General features: G+C 30.0%; 2 protein-coding genes across 2 annotated transcripts; one reads left to right on the plus strand and one right to left on the minus strand.

Moving 5' to 3' along the window:
• Window positions 1-1,159: 1,159 nt before the first annotated feature.
• On the plus strand, window positions 1,160-2,147 carry LOC110667517 (cytochrome P450 98A2-like). Its single transcript, XM_058138938.1, has 3 exons — window positions 1,160-1,372; window positions 1,539-1,820; window positions 1,917-2,147. The coding sequence occupies exons 1-3, from the start codon at window positions 1,160-1,162 to the stop codon at window positions 2,145-2,147; spliced, it is 726 nt and encodes a 241-aa protein (XP_057994921.1).
• Window positions 2,148-2,494: 347 nt separating this feature from the next.
• Window positions 2,495-8,125, minus strand: LOC110666780 (NAP1-related protein 2). Its single transcript, XM_021827376.2, has 10 exons — window positions 7,863-8,125; window positions 6,863-6,985; window positions 6,706-6,756; window positions 6,373-6,444; window positions 6,100-6,213; window positions 5,950-6,011; window positions 4,655-4,715; window positions 4,489-4,545; window positions 4,360-4,401; window positions 2,495-2,810 (listed from the first exon to the last, which is right to left on the minus strand). The coding sequence occupies exons 1-10, from the start codon at window positions 7,986-7,988 to the stop codon at window positions 2,718-2,720; spliced, it is 801 nt and encodes a 266-aa protein (XP_021683068.1). The 5' UTR covers window positions 7,989-8,125; the 3' UTR covers window positions 2,495-2,717.
• Between the last annotated feature and the right edge of the window lie 6,375 nt (window positions 8,126-14,500).

Below are 14,500 nucleotides of genomic sequence, written 5' to 3' on the forward strand. Positions count from 1 at the left end.
TTGTAAATATTTAATAATAATTAAGGTTTAGAGATTTTTATAATACAAATTGAAGTTAAGAGATAGCCACAGATATAACACCTAAATTGTAAAACGATGGGTTAAATTGAAAAATAATGGGTGAAAGACCTAAATCCAGATCCATCCAAGATCCAACTCCTTCCTCTCAGCTCTCGAGTCTTTATCTCGCGTCCCATTTTTGCGCTATGAGCCCATGACAAGAGGCTAACACGACATTCCTCTTCTCACTTCGTTCTACGAGGCAAAAATAGAAAGTAATAGTGTGTTTGGGTTTTCCATTTCGGTATTTTTGATTGTTGATTCTTGATTGATGGGGTTTATTTGGATTTGTTCACTATTTAATTATTGATTCACGAGGCAGAGACGAATTGGATTGTTCACTATTTAGTTTTATACACTGTACAAACACAAACACAATCCAATTCATCTGTGCTCCAGAATCAAAGTTTAAATAGTGAACAAATCCAAATAAATCAAATCAATCGAGAATGGACAATTAAAAAAAAAAAAAATCCAAACACACCATTATTTTCTCGTTTTGAAGACAGAAAGAAAAAACAATTTAGATGAGAAAGAAGAAGATGGACGAAAAGGCTTTGGTGAAAATTGAAGGGGGTGGCTAATTGCAAGGAGGAGACGGATGGAGACATGCAGTCTTTGCTTTAGCAAAATGAAAATATGACATGATTAAGTGAAGGGCATAGGGCGGTATAAACCTCAATAGATTCGATTCAAATTAACTGAATCAAACCAAAAATTAAAAATTTTTTAAATAAAATTAAAACCAAATCAATAAATTAAAAAATTAAACTGAAAATTAAATTGAATAAACTCGATTTAATTTTTCTATTAAAACTGAAATCTGCTTACGCATGATATTCATCCTCCTTGCTTACAGATATTCCTACCACAGGCTAAAATACAAGCTCCCTCCAGGCCCCTTTCCATGGCCCATACTAGGAAACCTTCCCCACATTGAACCGGACATTTGCTAGTGTCTTGAAAAGAAGTCACAAATTTATGGTCAAATTGTATCGCTCTGGCTTGGTTCAACCTTAAACATTGTGCTCCCAACCTCATAGTTGGTCAAGGAAGTGCTCAAAGACCTAGAAATAAGTCTCAAGTACAATGTCCGGAGATGGCAAAGGCTTTTTATAGGCTGAGAAAAATTTTTACCCTTGAGCTCTTCTCTTCAAAGGGTATTGAAGCTCTTAGACCTATCATAGAAGGTGAAGTCAGAGCAGTGGTTGAATCCATTTGTAAAGAGACTATTAATCCAGATAACCATAGCGAGATTTCGTCACTGAGAAAGTATTTTGCATGCTGTAGTCTCAAACAGCGTTTCGTTAATGTTAGCATTAGGGGAGCGATTCTTTACTAGAGTAGGCGTGACAAACTAATTAGGACAGGAATTTAAGGCAATATTGGGTAATGAAATGAAGCTTGCAGGTTCACATTTCCATGCCGAGCACTTCGGTGGCTGAACAGTGAGTTGGATCTTTTGGCTCCGGAATAAGACGTTATCCAGGCATCTGGCACGTAGAGACGGGCTCATTCGAGCTGTAATGGAGGCTTACTGGGCTGAAAACAAAAATGGCGGTAATGCCAAGCCGAATCTTTTGGATTCACTTCTTGGTTTCCAAGAAAATTATGGCCCTAGCAAGGATAACATTAGAGAACTACTCTGGGACGTGACGAATGCGGGCACGGAGACGAGCAGTATAGTTGTTGAAAACGCCACGGCTCAATTGGTCAACAATCAAAGGGTGCCATTCAGGGCTCAAGAAGAGCTTGACCGAGTAATTGGGCTCAACTGTGTATGGCCGAATCCAACATCCCTAACCTCCCTTATCTGAAATGCATCATCAAGGAGGCACTAAGGTTGCACCCTCCAGCCCCATTGGCCATTGCTGCCGTCCACAAGTCCCAACGTCAAGAATTGTGGCTGCAACATTCCCATGGGAGCAAACGCTCATGTGACTGTTAGGGCCATAATACGCAACCCAAAAACGTTGCTAGATCCATTAGACTTCAGACCTAAAGGGTTCTTGGAAGATCACGCAGAAATTCAGGGTCATGATTTTCCGTTGCTTCCAGTTGGTTTTAAAGGGTTTCATAACCTGTGAGTTTTTAGGATAACCCGCACTGGCCACCTGCCCAATTCCTAATATTTTCGATTGAACTGAGCGAACAGATCCGACTTTCGACATGCCATTTACGGCTAAATGTGACGAAAAGACAGATTCCTTGAAAAAATCAGACTAATTAACGTATTTTTAAAATAAAACTGACTCGTAAATAATAATAAACTTTAAGTATGCACACAAGGCCAATCCCGACAACACACACCATTGGATAAGATTCCATTTTACCTATGAGCAAGGATAGAGAAAAAAGATGTACAAAACATAATAAGGCATCATACCATAACCATCTGGAAACCTGCAAATCAAGAACCACAAAAACCACCACAGAAAAACAAAATGATAAGGCCTTGACTGGAAAAAAAAAAAATCATCAGAAACCACTGACTGAACATGGTACCAGTCAGATACCTAAACAGTAGAGAAAGTTATAATAAAAGGTTAAGATTGGTAATCCTCCCTATCAGCTGTTGATACTCGGCAACCCTCAAAGACCACTTTACATAAGTTACCCAAAAAGCAAAAACCGACAAATAAACAGATGAAAAGAGTTCAATTGTCTGCATCACCATCTTCTTCATCATCTTCGTCGTCGTCATCATCTTGTTCATCATCGTCCTCTTCAGATTCATCACCATCCTTGTCCTGCCATGAGGCAAAACCCCCAAAATAAGAAATCAGTTGAACTACATTTTTCCTGGCTTTTTAACTCTCACAAATTGTGATTTACATGAGCAAAATTATTCAATTTCACAATTATGTTAAAAGCCCACATCAGTACACATGTATCATGTGCAATCAACAAAAATCCACTAGCTCATACATCTTAATAATAGGCTAAATGAAGTGGTGTTTGATAACCTTATTGCTCACTTCTCAATTTTATAACTTCCTAAATTTACTCACCACACTAAGGTTTGAGATGCACAAGAAGTGAGGGCAACCATAGTTACTTAAACCCAATTTCACAGACTTCCACAGCATCGACCATCATATTTATCAAAACAGATGGGTTACATAAAAGAACACTTTGACAAGGCCTCCACAAAACTTTATTACCATTCCTCATGCCATGGATTGCATTAATATCTGTAATCCTGGCATCAACCTTGCTTCATGTAGGGATGGTACAGCAACCTAATTGTAAGGCATCATATTCATAACCAATTGCCACTGTACAAAACCTATCACTTTTGCACTTTCAAGAAGGCTTGCTAAAAACCAGCTTTCATAATAATAACCACACCTTACAAATCCAATGTATCCTCAAGCTCAACTATTACAGCGGAGGCAGCTATTGCAATATTATGAACAAAGCCATCAATATTTAAGGATTACTGGAAAGCATCCAGCTGAGCATAAAATTTTATAGGTCCATGACAAATAAATCAACACAAGAATTTTCATCTTCCTATAATCCACCAAAAAGAAGGTACCGTGAAATTTTCAGCATTCCTCTCAAGTAAAAAGAGTTCATACAAAGTCTTTCTATTATTACAATAAGCATTGACAATAGCTCAAACCAAACTTCCCTTTTAAATGCATTAGACCCACCAAGGATACTAGTAATCATTGAAACAGTTTAGAGTAGTTTACTACTAAATATGTGCTTTGTTGTCATCCCTTGGAGTCAATATCAGAAGAGACATCCTACAGAACTTGGTGAACGAAAAATGCGGCAATAAAGACACTTCTATTTCCTATTTTCTCAAAAAGCCATACAAAATTTTGCAAATCAAGTAGTATTTTAAGTGTGATTATAAAAAACTATAAAGTGAAAAGCATTTGAAGGGGGTTACGCCACAGGAAGCAGAAATGAATAGCCTAGATGATCTAATTATGTACATGCTTTATGTAAGGCGTACACTTTCTACCAATGATAAATCCAGAAATCTATTCTATTTTTCCATTTCTTATCAAGAAATTTTACATTTGATTCAATTCATTCTTCCACATTACAAGCATGTTTCTTCAAATTTTTTATTAATATTCAAACTTCATAACTCTGCCTACCATATAGCCACTTATAAATAGAACATGGCAAGCAATGACAACCTAGAAATTAAATGTATGGCAAAATAATCATTTCTGTTCATTGAAAATCAGTATGAAAGAAGCCCAGAACTAAAGATGGAATAAAACACCATAGACATATAATGGTATTTATAGATTGTAATTACAGAAAAGCATTTACCCCTTCGTCAGCTTCATCTCCCTCAAACTCATCATCAGGATCCTATATAAGAGAGGAATGGAATTAAAAAGTGCTTTCAAGTTACTTGAATAAAAAATGGGGAGAAACAACAAAGAATAAATAAATTACAGTGTTGAAATAAGAGAGAGGATTAGGCCATAAATCTTCTTTGATGACATCTGCAATCTGCAATTTTTTTAAAGTGAGTACAGCTTCAATAATGAAGAAAAAGAAGATTAAAAAAAATTATAATGATAATCTAGAAATACAATGCACATAGACAGATTAACCATACCTCATCCTGGTAATCCTCCATTGCCTCTTTATGCACAGTATTACTAAACCAGCCGAAGAAGCTACAATCAACGCGAATTTGCAGGTGACAACAAAGACAAAAAGGTAAGTGTGTATCAAACTCAAATTAAACACTATGCAATGCCATGTTAGGTAATACTACAATGTCACAAAGTGGACAGGATGTATGCCAGCAAATATATAATTTATGCATAAAATACAAAATAGCACATAACAATAAAAAAGGAGATAGAAAAAGTTTAAAAAAAAAAAAAAAAAGTTACAGCAAGGATAAATTTCAAATCCTTGTACAATGCAAAAAGTCTTTGAAAATTATACCTCAATTCAAGACAGTTGGACCATCCAATTCCCTCCCTAGCCCCTACCCCAACAAAAGAAAAGCATGGGGAAAAGGAAAGATGGCAGAGAATTCCAAACGGAATAAGAGTTCTACTCAATCATCTAAGTCACAAACAGGCCAAAAAGTATTAAACATGGACGGAATTCACCATTAATATCATGCAGCATAAGCATACCGAGAAAATTTAATTGATTGAGGTTCAATCTTAGAACATCTTTCATGGTGTCCATTCCACTTGACATTGGGAGGAGGAGGCTAAAGGATAGTAAATATTGAAAGAATTTGTCATCAAATTAATGCAATACAAGCATACTTCCAGGAATTTTTCTTTTTTCTTCTTTTTTTTTTTTTGGGGGGGGGGGGGGGTGAGGGGGGTGGGTGCGGGGAGGGGCGGGGAGGGGGCAGTGGGTGGGGTGGGATATATGATTTGAAGTTTAGAACATTTTACATATATGGCTTGCATTCCAGTTTGAAAATGGGAAGTAGAATAAGAAGCAGCATAATATAAACGCATATGCATTTACTACTTAATCACATGCATGCGTACAGAGGTATGACTTTCTAAGATGTTTCATATATCAGTTCCCATTCTCTGAAACCATTATCAGGCTCTCTGGGTGCTAAATAAATGGTCAAAACAAACTATCCATCTCATGAGACTCAGCTAAAGAAACATGCATATCATTGAAGAAAAATACAAGCATAATGACCACCAAACTATAATGAAATGTTCAAAAGAGTATCCATTTCACTTTTAAGAATTTAGTCCTAGGACAACCACTCCCCACCAATTTCCCCCTTTTTTTTTTAAACTAGAAGTTATGATCTCTGGGAATATAAAAGAGAAACGACAGACTATTACAAATAAAATCCAGCTTTAGAATTCTTTTCAGAAAAATAAGGGGACAAAAAAGTAAGCTGTAAAAAGAACTAACCCTTCATCAACAAATGGCCTTTTGTTCCCTTTCTTCTCATGAGCAACTCCATTAGGTATACCCTTCACATTTTAGAAATGAAATTAACCAGAAAACCCAAAACAAAAACAATTCAAAGCTGTCAACAGTATGAAGACATAAATCATATACCATGCCCTGTTTCCACTTGATCGGTGTAGCAGTAATTTCTGTTGTTCCTTCGTCAAGGAAGGTGAATGTCTTTGTAAGCTTTGTATCCTCAAAATAAGGATTGGGTTGAAAGTTCTGAAATGACGGGGAAAAAGTCTCAAAATCAGTAGCTAATCATTCATGTATTTATGGAAACCTACAAATTCCTTTCTACAAGCTTCAGTGTAACAGAAAGAAATTAAAATCACTTGTTAACAAAACTGGGGAAACATGAGATAGAGAGAACAAACTCACAAAGGTTATGGAGTAACCCGATTTAACGTCTTTAAAGTCCTCCACCTCCAAGGAGCTTATATATTTGAATATCTATCAAGAAAAAAAGGCAAAAGTAAAACAAAATTACTACACAGTTAAGCAGCCAACTTATAAGACATTTAAGTAATGACAGCAGCTTAAATCAGTTTTTAATTTGTCAAAACAATTAAAGAAAACAGGAAGAGGAGAGATGTATCATAGAAGTTCAATATAAGAAAAATTAAGAGGGAAAAAAAAATGTACTTCAAAATATAAAATAAGGGCACGAGGTAACCTTCAGTTCATGTAGAAAACTAGGAATAAAAACCAAACCTTTTGATCCTCTTCATTTAGTAGTGTATGAAGAACAGGATGGCTTAAAAACTGTAGCAAAACCATGAACAAGTCAATTTCATACGATCCATGAATTCAGTAGTAGATAACAGATTACACAATGTGTCAAACAAAGAGGTGAAGATGTATCACTAACAGCAGTTAACCAGAAGTCAGGAATGGTCTTGATGATCTCATTCCGCTTATCATAGACTGGCTTGCGTATCTCATTGTACTTCTGCTCTACTTCCAAGACCTTATCACTAGCCTCTTCATTGATCTGGAAAATATAGAAACAAGACATCTAGAGCTTAGTCCTGTTTATGATGGAAAGCTACACATTGGATGTCGTAACAAGGCTTAAAATGAGGGAAATGAAATGATAAGCAAAGAAAAAAATTGAAGAGGGAAAAAAGAACTAAAAAGTACATAAGAAATAGACCGAAAAAGCTATAAACTTGCATAAAAAATCCAAGAATGCCAAATGATACTAATAAAAATCAGCTCTTTATCCCCTACCTAACTTTTGTGTGGCCTAAAATGACTAGAATAAAGTCCAAGAGCGTTGCACAGCTATTTAAAGCTAAGTTATTTTACTATTGCTAATCAGCACACCCAGGCATTTAAGTTCCAAGTAGAGTTTTAAAAATGAAATGAGGAGGAAAAACAAAAAACTTTGGAATGAATTGACATACAATTAATCAATAGGCAAGGTCTAATTTCATCAGCTCGCAATAATAGCCAACAACTGACATATTACAAAATTTCGGGAAAAAAAATCAGCTTTCAGCTCTATATTCTTCCCAATTGCTGCATGGAAGCGCAGCTTGGAGCCAATTTATGAAAAAACATATATTATGTTGCTCCAGGTAGATCCAGTAAAACCGCTGCATTTGGAGCATAAACCGGAAAAAAAAAAATCCTCTATTGGAAAATTTCAGAAATGAAAAACCAACTCCATTTGAAAAGAAAATACTGATACTATTCATAATCCAAATTCAAATAAACTTCCACCCAAATGCCCCCTTGTTCAACTAATTTGCCTGAATTCTGCTTTCGCTGTTCACACGAAACGCGAAGAACAGAAAAGAGCCATGAAACCATCAAAAAACAAAAACACACACAAACAGAATCGATGGAAATATATAAAAATATACCTTTTCGAGATCGTCCTGGATCTCCTGGAGCTTCTCGATTGAGAGGACGAGCGCTTCATCGATTTGGTTATTGTCGTCCTCCCCTTTCTCTCCTACCTTCATCTTCTTCCCCTTGTCTGCAGCCATTTTCCCCCTCTCTCCTTAAACAACAACAACCTTGAGCCTAAACCTAACAATTTACACTCCTTGGGGAAATGCTAAAACCCTAATGCCTCTGCTCTCCCTCTCCTTTTTGTGGTAGTGAGAGAGAAAGTGTGTCAGCGTGACAACAAAAGGGTTAGGGTTTTGGAGTTCATATCCAGTGTGTGTAGTACTATTGTGACCGAGGGATGCATGTCCAACCATTACGCGACAAGTTGTGATAAGGGCGTTTTAGTCATTTGATAGTCATCCTTAGGGGCAATCTAAAGATTTGACTGGTAGATTTTGCCTCTTGGGATTTTGGGCGTTATCTCTTTTAATCATTGTTGCGTTAGATATTTTTTGGAAGCGAAAATAGAAAAATATGAAAATAACCATCCTTTTGAATTTTGATATGGTCGGTTTGTTATTTTCACTTAAATTTAATTTTTTTATTTATAAACTAATTTATAAGTAAATAATTAATTTTTTAATAATTTATTTAAAATTAATTTTTAAATAATTTAGGAAGTCCATTAAAATTTATTTAAAAGCAATTTAATTTATTAAAATAATAAAAAAATATATTGTAAAATAATATATTTTTTACTTCATTAAATAAATAATTTATTTATGATATCTAATTTATTTTAAATAATTTTTTTAATATATATGTTAAATAATATATTAATTTATTTTTAACTTTTTACTTATATGAAATTGGTAAATAAACAAAAATTAAAACTTTAATATTTAATTTAAATTGAATTAATATAATATTATGTTACATATTATTTAATAAGTAATAAATTCTTTTTTTATAAATTATTGTTAACATATTAGTATTAAATTAATATTTTCTTAATAAATATAAATTAATTTTTGAATATTAACTTATATATCAAAATATACTATTTTAATATTTAATTTATCTAATTTATTCTTCAATTTTAATTAATATTATTTAATTTTTAGTGAATAATCCTCATTCAAAAAGTGATCATTCAAAAATACTAGTGCTAAACTTGCATTTCTCACAACATGGTTTATATATTTTAAGGACTATCCTTGGTAAAGGTTTTATTAGGTGTGGTAGGAATGAATGCTTCTCCTTTCACAATGAAATGGAGCTCGCATCTCATAATTTATAAGATAATTGAATTATTATAAGCATATGATACACTAAAATTTTTATATTGAGAGTATTTTATAATTTTCCTCACTTATAAGTGACTAATATATATATATATATAAATGGGACAATATTTTTAAGAGAATGTAAGGTAAAATTCTCTTTTATAATAATAATACATGGTATTTGATATTATATATAAATTATAAATTATTTAATAATTACTATATTAATACTACAATAAGTAGTAATTATTATAAGATCATTTATAATATATTAATATTTATTAATTACATATATTTATATCTATATTATATATAGATAAATTTCAATTATTTCTATTATAAAATCTTTACTAAAAATTTTGAGAGATAAAGGTAATAAAAATAAAATTTAAAATAATTAATAAAAAATTTAAAACACTACATTATTTTTATATATTAAAATTAAAAGAAAATATATAAATTAAAATTATTAACAGCCACGTATATTATCACAGATAATTCTCATCTCACACGTGATATTTTTTTTATAGTATTGTCATGTGACTAATATGCGATACTCTTTTTTTATAATATTATCATGTAACATTCTCTATTATATATAAGTTATAAATTATTTAATAATTACTCTATTAATATTATATTAAGCGGCCATTATTATAAAATAACATCCAACATATAAACATATATTTGGTAAGCCCACTTATTTAAATTCTCAGTTGAATAGGCTTTGAAAATAATTTTTTTTTCTTTTAATATATATATATAAAGTAAGACGATAATTTTAAGAGAATACCATATGAAATTCTCTTTTTATAGTAATAACACGTGACATTTTCTATTATATATAAATTATAAATTATTTAATAATTATCCTATTAATACTATAATAAGTAGTCATTATTATAAGACATCTTATAATATTATTAACTTATATAATTATACATATTTATATCTATATTATATATAGATAAATTTTAATTATTTACATTGTAAAATCTTTATGAAAAAGTTTGAGAGATAAAAGTAATAAAAATAAAATTTAAAATAATAAATAAAAATTTTAAAACATTATATTATTTTTATATATTAAAATTAAAATAAAATATATAAATTAAAATTATTAATAGTTACGTGCATTAGCACGACAATTTTCGTATGACACGTGATATTTTTTTTCATAGTATTGTCACATGACTAATGCGTTATATTTTTTTTATAATATTATCATATAACATTCTCTATTATTTGTAAATTATAAATTATTAATAGTTACCCTATTAATATTATAATAAATAGCCATTATTATAAGATAACATTCAATAGATTAGTACATATTAATTACATATATTTATATTTATATTATATAAATCTGGATTTTAATTATTTTTATTATGAAATATTTATTAAAAAGTTTGAGAGATAAAAGTAATAAAAATAAAATTTAAAATAATTAATAAAAAATTTTAAAATATTACATTATTTTTATATATTAAAATTAAAATATATATATAAATTAAATTTATTAATAATCACGTGTATTAATACAAATAATTTCCTAATATAATTCTCATGAATTATTTTTATTTTTATGGAAAAAAAATTCTCTTCATTAAATTGTCATGTGATTTTTATTTCATTAGCGTAAATGAATGAATAAAAGTTGCGAGTGCTTTGAACCACTACCAAAACACATCAAACATTTGTGAGAAAGGATATATATATATATATTAATTATTTTTAATTTGATTAATCTATCTCTACCATTTTGAATATACTTATTATTTTAGGCTTAACCCAATTGAATGAAGAATATTTATTAGATGATATATTTGAGATTTTATCTTTAAACATAGTTAGGTTTTGTTTATTCACGGAAAATAATTTGCACAGGAAAATATTTTTTATAAAAATTATTTTTTTTATATAAAAATATTTTTATTATTTTATTATAATATATATATATATATTAAATTAATAGTACGTGTTTGTATTTATACACACTACAAAAAATTAAAAAAATAGCTGCTAATATTACCGACAAACAAAACTTTGTAGGTAAATACCGATTATTCACCGACTAAAAAAAGTTAAATCAAATTACCAAATACAAATTATTTATAGTGACTAAATTACCGACTAATTACCTACCATATGTTGTCGACTAACATATTTAGTCGCTAATTATGGCACGCAAAGTATAGCTACTAATGTTAGTACTTTACCGACCCAATTTTAGTCGGTACATTATTGGAAAGAAAAATAAATATTATATAAATAATTTTTTAGTGACTATAAAACATTTAGTCAGTAATATGAAAAAATTTAGTTAGTAATTTACAAACCACATAGCGTTTAGTAGATATTTTTACAATGTAAATACTGCTTTACTGACTATTTATACTCATAGTAGGTAATTTACCGACTATGAAAGTTGTAGTCGGTAATGTTAAAAAAAAAATTGAGTTTTAATAAAAGTAAATATAAATAAAACAAGTATTCGCGATTATTTCCATACTTAGTTGGTAATTGACTCACTAATACCATGTTAGTAGGTAAATTTATAAAGGACGTTTTATTTTAATAAACATAAATATAATTTCAAGAAAAAGTTTAGCGACCATTTTCATTATTAGTGGCTATTTTACCGACTAAATGATTTTAGTAGGTAAGATTTGGAAGAATTAAGTATTTTAGCAAAAGAAAATATAAATTGATCAAACTAATTAGCTACTATAGCAAGGCATAGTGGGTAATTTACCAACTAATATATGATTAGTAGCTATTAAAATAAATATTATTATATTTTAGCAAAAGATAATATAAATTGATCAAAATAATTAGCTACTATTGCAAGGCTTAGTAGGTAATTTACCGACTAATATAGAATTAGTAGCTATTTTAATAAATATTACTATATTTTAGCAAAAGAAAATATAAATTGATTAAAATATGTAGCTACTATTACAAGTCGTAGTAGGTAATTTACCGACTAACATGTGTTAGTAGTTATTTTAATGAATATTATTTTATTTTAGGAAAAGAAAATATAAATTGATCAAAATAATTAGCTACTATGGTAGTTCGTAGTAAGTAATTTACCGACTAAAATTATGTTAGTAACTATTTTAATAAATATTATTTTATTTTAGTAAAAGAAAATATAAATTGATTAAAATAATTAGCTATTATGGTGGTTCGTAGTAGGTGATTTACCGACTAAAATGATGTTAGTAGCTATTTTAATAAATATTATTTTATTTTAGCAAAAGAAAATATAAATTGATCAAAATAATTAGCGACTATGGTAGTTGGTAGTAGGTAATTTACCGACTAAAATGATTTTAGTAGCTATTTTAATAAATATTATTATATCTTAACATAAGAAAATATAAATTGATAAAAAAAATTAACTACTATGGTTGTTCATAGTAGGTAATTTACTGACTAAAATGATGTTAGTAGCTATTTTAATAAATATTATAATATTTTAGCATAAAAAAATGTAAATTGATCAAAATAATTAGCTACTATAGTTGGTGTGATTTACAGACTAAAATGATGTTAGTAGCTATTTTAATAAATATTATTATATTTTAACATAAGAAGATATAAATATTATTATAGTTTTTTTTTTAATTTTCACTGTTCCTCTTTACCCATTGGAAGCTTTGTGCATGTGTATATATATATATATATATATATAATTTTCATTTTAATTTTTATTAAAATAATTTTATTTATAATAAAGTTTGATATTATAGTCATTTACTATTTTAATAATAGTCTTATAATATTTTTACATTGAAATTTTTAGGCATACCATCTCACTTTTCTCTTTTCAATTAGCTAAATTTTTTAAATTTGAAAGAAAACGCTTGAGTCTATTTTTAAATTTTATTTAAGGATTTTAATTTATTAATTAAAATCTCAAATTTCTATTTATTTATTTTAATTTTAAACCACTTAGTTAGTTTATTAATTAGTTTAAGAAATTTTCTACTGCCACTTTTATTCATTTGATATTCTGATGATAAATATATAATGTGGGACAGATGTTTCCATTACGTAAAAATAAAATTATATGTTCTGAAGAATCTATAACATTCAGAAAATAACATAAGAAAATATAAATATTATTAAAGTAAAATTTGGGACAAATTTGGGATAAAAATTACAAAGTTTTGAGGATTGTAAAAATAAAATCTAATATTTCACAGCCTTTTCCACTGCTGCAGCAACACTGCCTCCCCCTTCCTTCGACAGATCCCTTCCCTTTGTTTCAGCCGCTCACCATTTGGCTTGAGTTCTAATCCTCGAAGGTTCGTCAGCCATTTTTCTCTCTCTTGCCTCTCGAATTTGGACTTAATTAGGCAAAATCGACTACCTCAGGTTTGTTCCTTGTCTGTTGTTTCCCTTTTTAATCACTGAATTTGGTGAAATTGGGCAATTGTGATTTTCAATCTTCATTTTCCTTGTTCTTGGAATGACAAAACAGCAGATTAGTTAATTAATCTCAGTTTTATTTGTCATTCCCTTTTGTTTTGCTTTTAATTTTGCCATCTCTCATGCACTGAACGGATTTAATTCTATGATTTGGTTTAATGGGTCTGAGTTTGTGAAGATACTGACTGCCATTACATAAGCTTTTTGGTTGTTTTATTTTTCTTGGTTGTTTTGAGAATGCTTTGAGATGCTCATACTTTAATTTGGTTTTCCTTGAGTTTATGTTGTGTTTTATTGCGTAGGATTAGGTGGTTGAAAGAAGGATTGAGTTTATGTGTAGAATTGGTTATTATTTGAAAATTTATGTACACTGCAGTACTCCATTGTTATTGACTTGTGAAGTTTTTGAATTCCATTGAAATGTAACCCTCTATTTACGTTATCATGATTGGTGTGGACATTTGCTTCCTTGCATTTCTCTGTCTACTACCACCGCCGATGACTCCTTGAATTCATCCTCTTGCCCCCTTCCCCATCTTGAAATCTTGTTGGTGTTCCATCTGTCTTCATACCATCAAACCCAAACAATGATTCATCCACATCACCCATAACAGTACCTTCATAAGGAGTTGATGTACATGAACTTACCCTGAACAAAATTTCTGAAAGTGAGAGCGAAGTCCTAAAAAATATATATTTGTCCTAAAAAATAACAGCATTTTTGTTATAACTTTGTCCCAAAGAATATGACTATCTGTTACAAGAGGAACTATCTAGTACATTGCTCCTGATTTGATATAAAAAAACCTTGGATTTAGAGCTTGACAATGTTAGTGAAAGTCAGGCTGTTAATTGGAGCATTGATGATCTGCAATTGCCACCTACTCCCTGTAAAATTATTGATAAAATGTATGAATGGCTCTGTATTTTCATTGATT

This window comes from Hevea brasiliensis, chromosome 17 (assembly GCF_030052815.1).
Source record: "Hevea brasiliensis isolate MT/VB/25A 57/8 chromosome 17, ASM3005281v1, whole genome shotgun sequence".
Classification (NCBI taxonomy): Eukaryota; Viridiplantae; Streptophyta; class Magnoliopsida; order Malpighiales; family Euphorbiaceae; genus Hevea; species Hevea brasiliensis.

Coding starts and splice junctions, on each gene's coding strand:
- LOC110667517 (XM_058138938.1), top strand. CDS start 1,160: ATGGCAAAGGCTTTTTATAGGCTGAGAAAAATTTTTACCCTTGAGCTC. Junction 1,373..1,538: donor TCAAACAGCGTTTCGTTAAT/GTTAGCATTAGG, acceptor CTCCGGAATAAG/ACGTTATCCAGGCATCTGGC. Junction 1,821..1,916: donor CTCAAGAAGAGCTTGACCGA/GTAATTGGGCTC, acceptor TGCACCCTCCAG/CCCCATTGGCCATTGCTGCC.
- LOC110666780 (XM_021827376.2), bottom strand. CDS start 7,988: ATGGCTGCAGACAAGGGGAAGAAGATGAAGGTAGGAGAGAAAGGGGAG. Junction 6,445..6,705: donor TAAATGAAGAGGATCAAAAG/GTTTGGTTTTTA, acceptor TTTTCTTGATAG/ATATTCAAATATATAAGCTC. Junction 4,716..5,949: donor AGGCCATTTGTTGATGAAGG/GTTAGTTCTTTT, acceptor CGTTGATTGTAG/CTTCTTCGGCTGGTTTAGTA.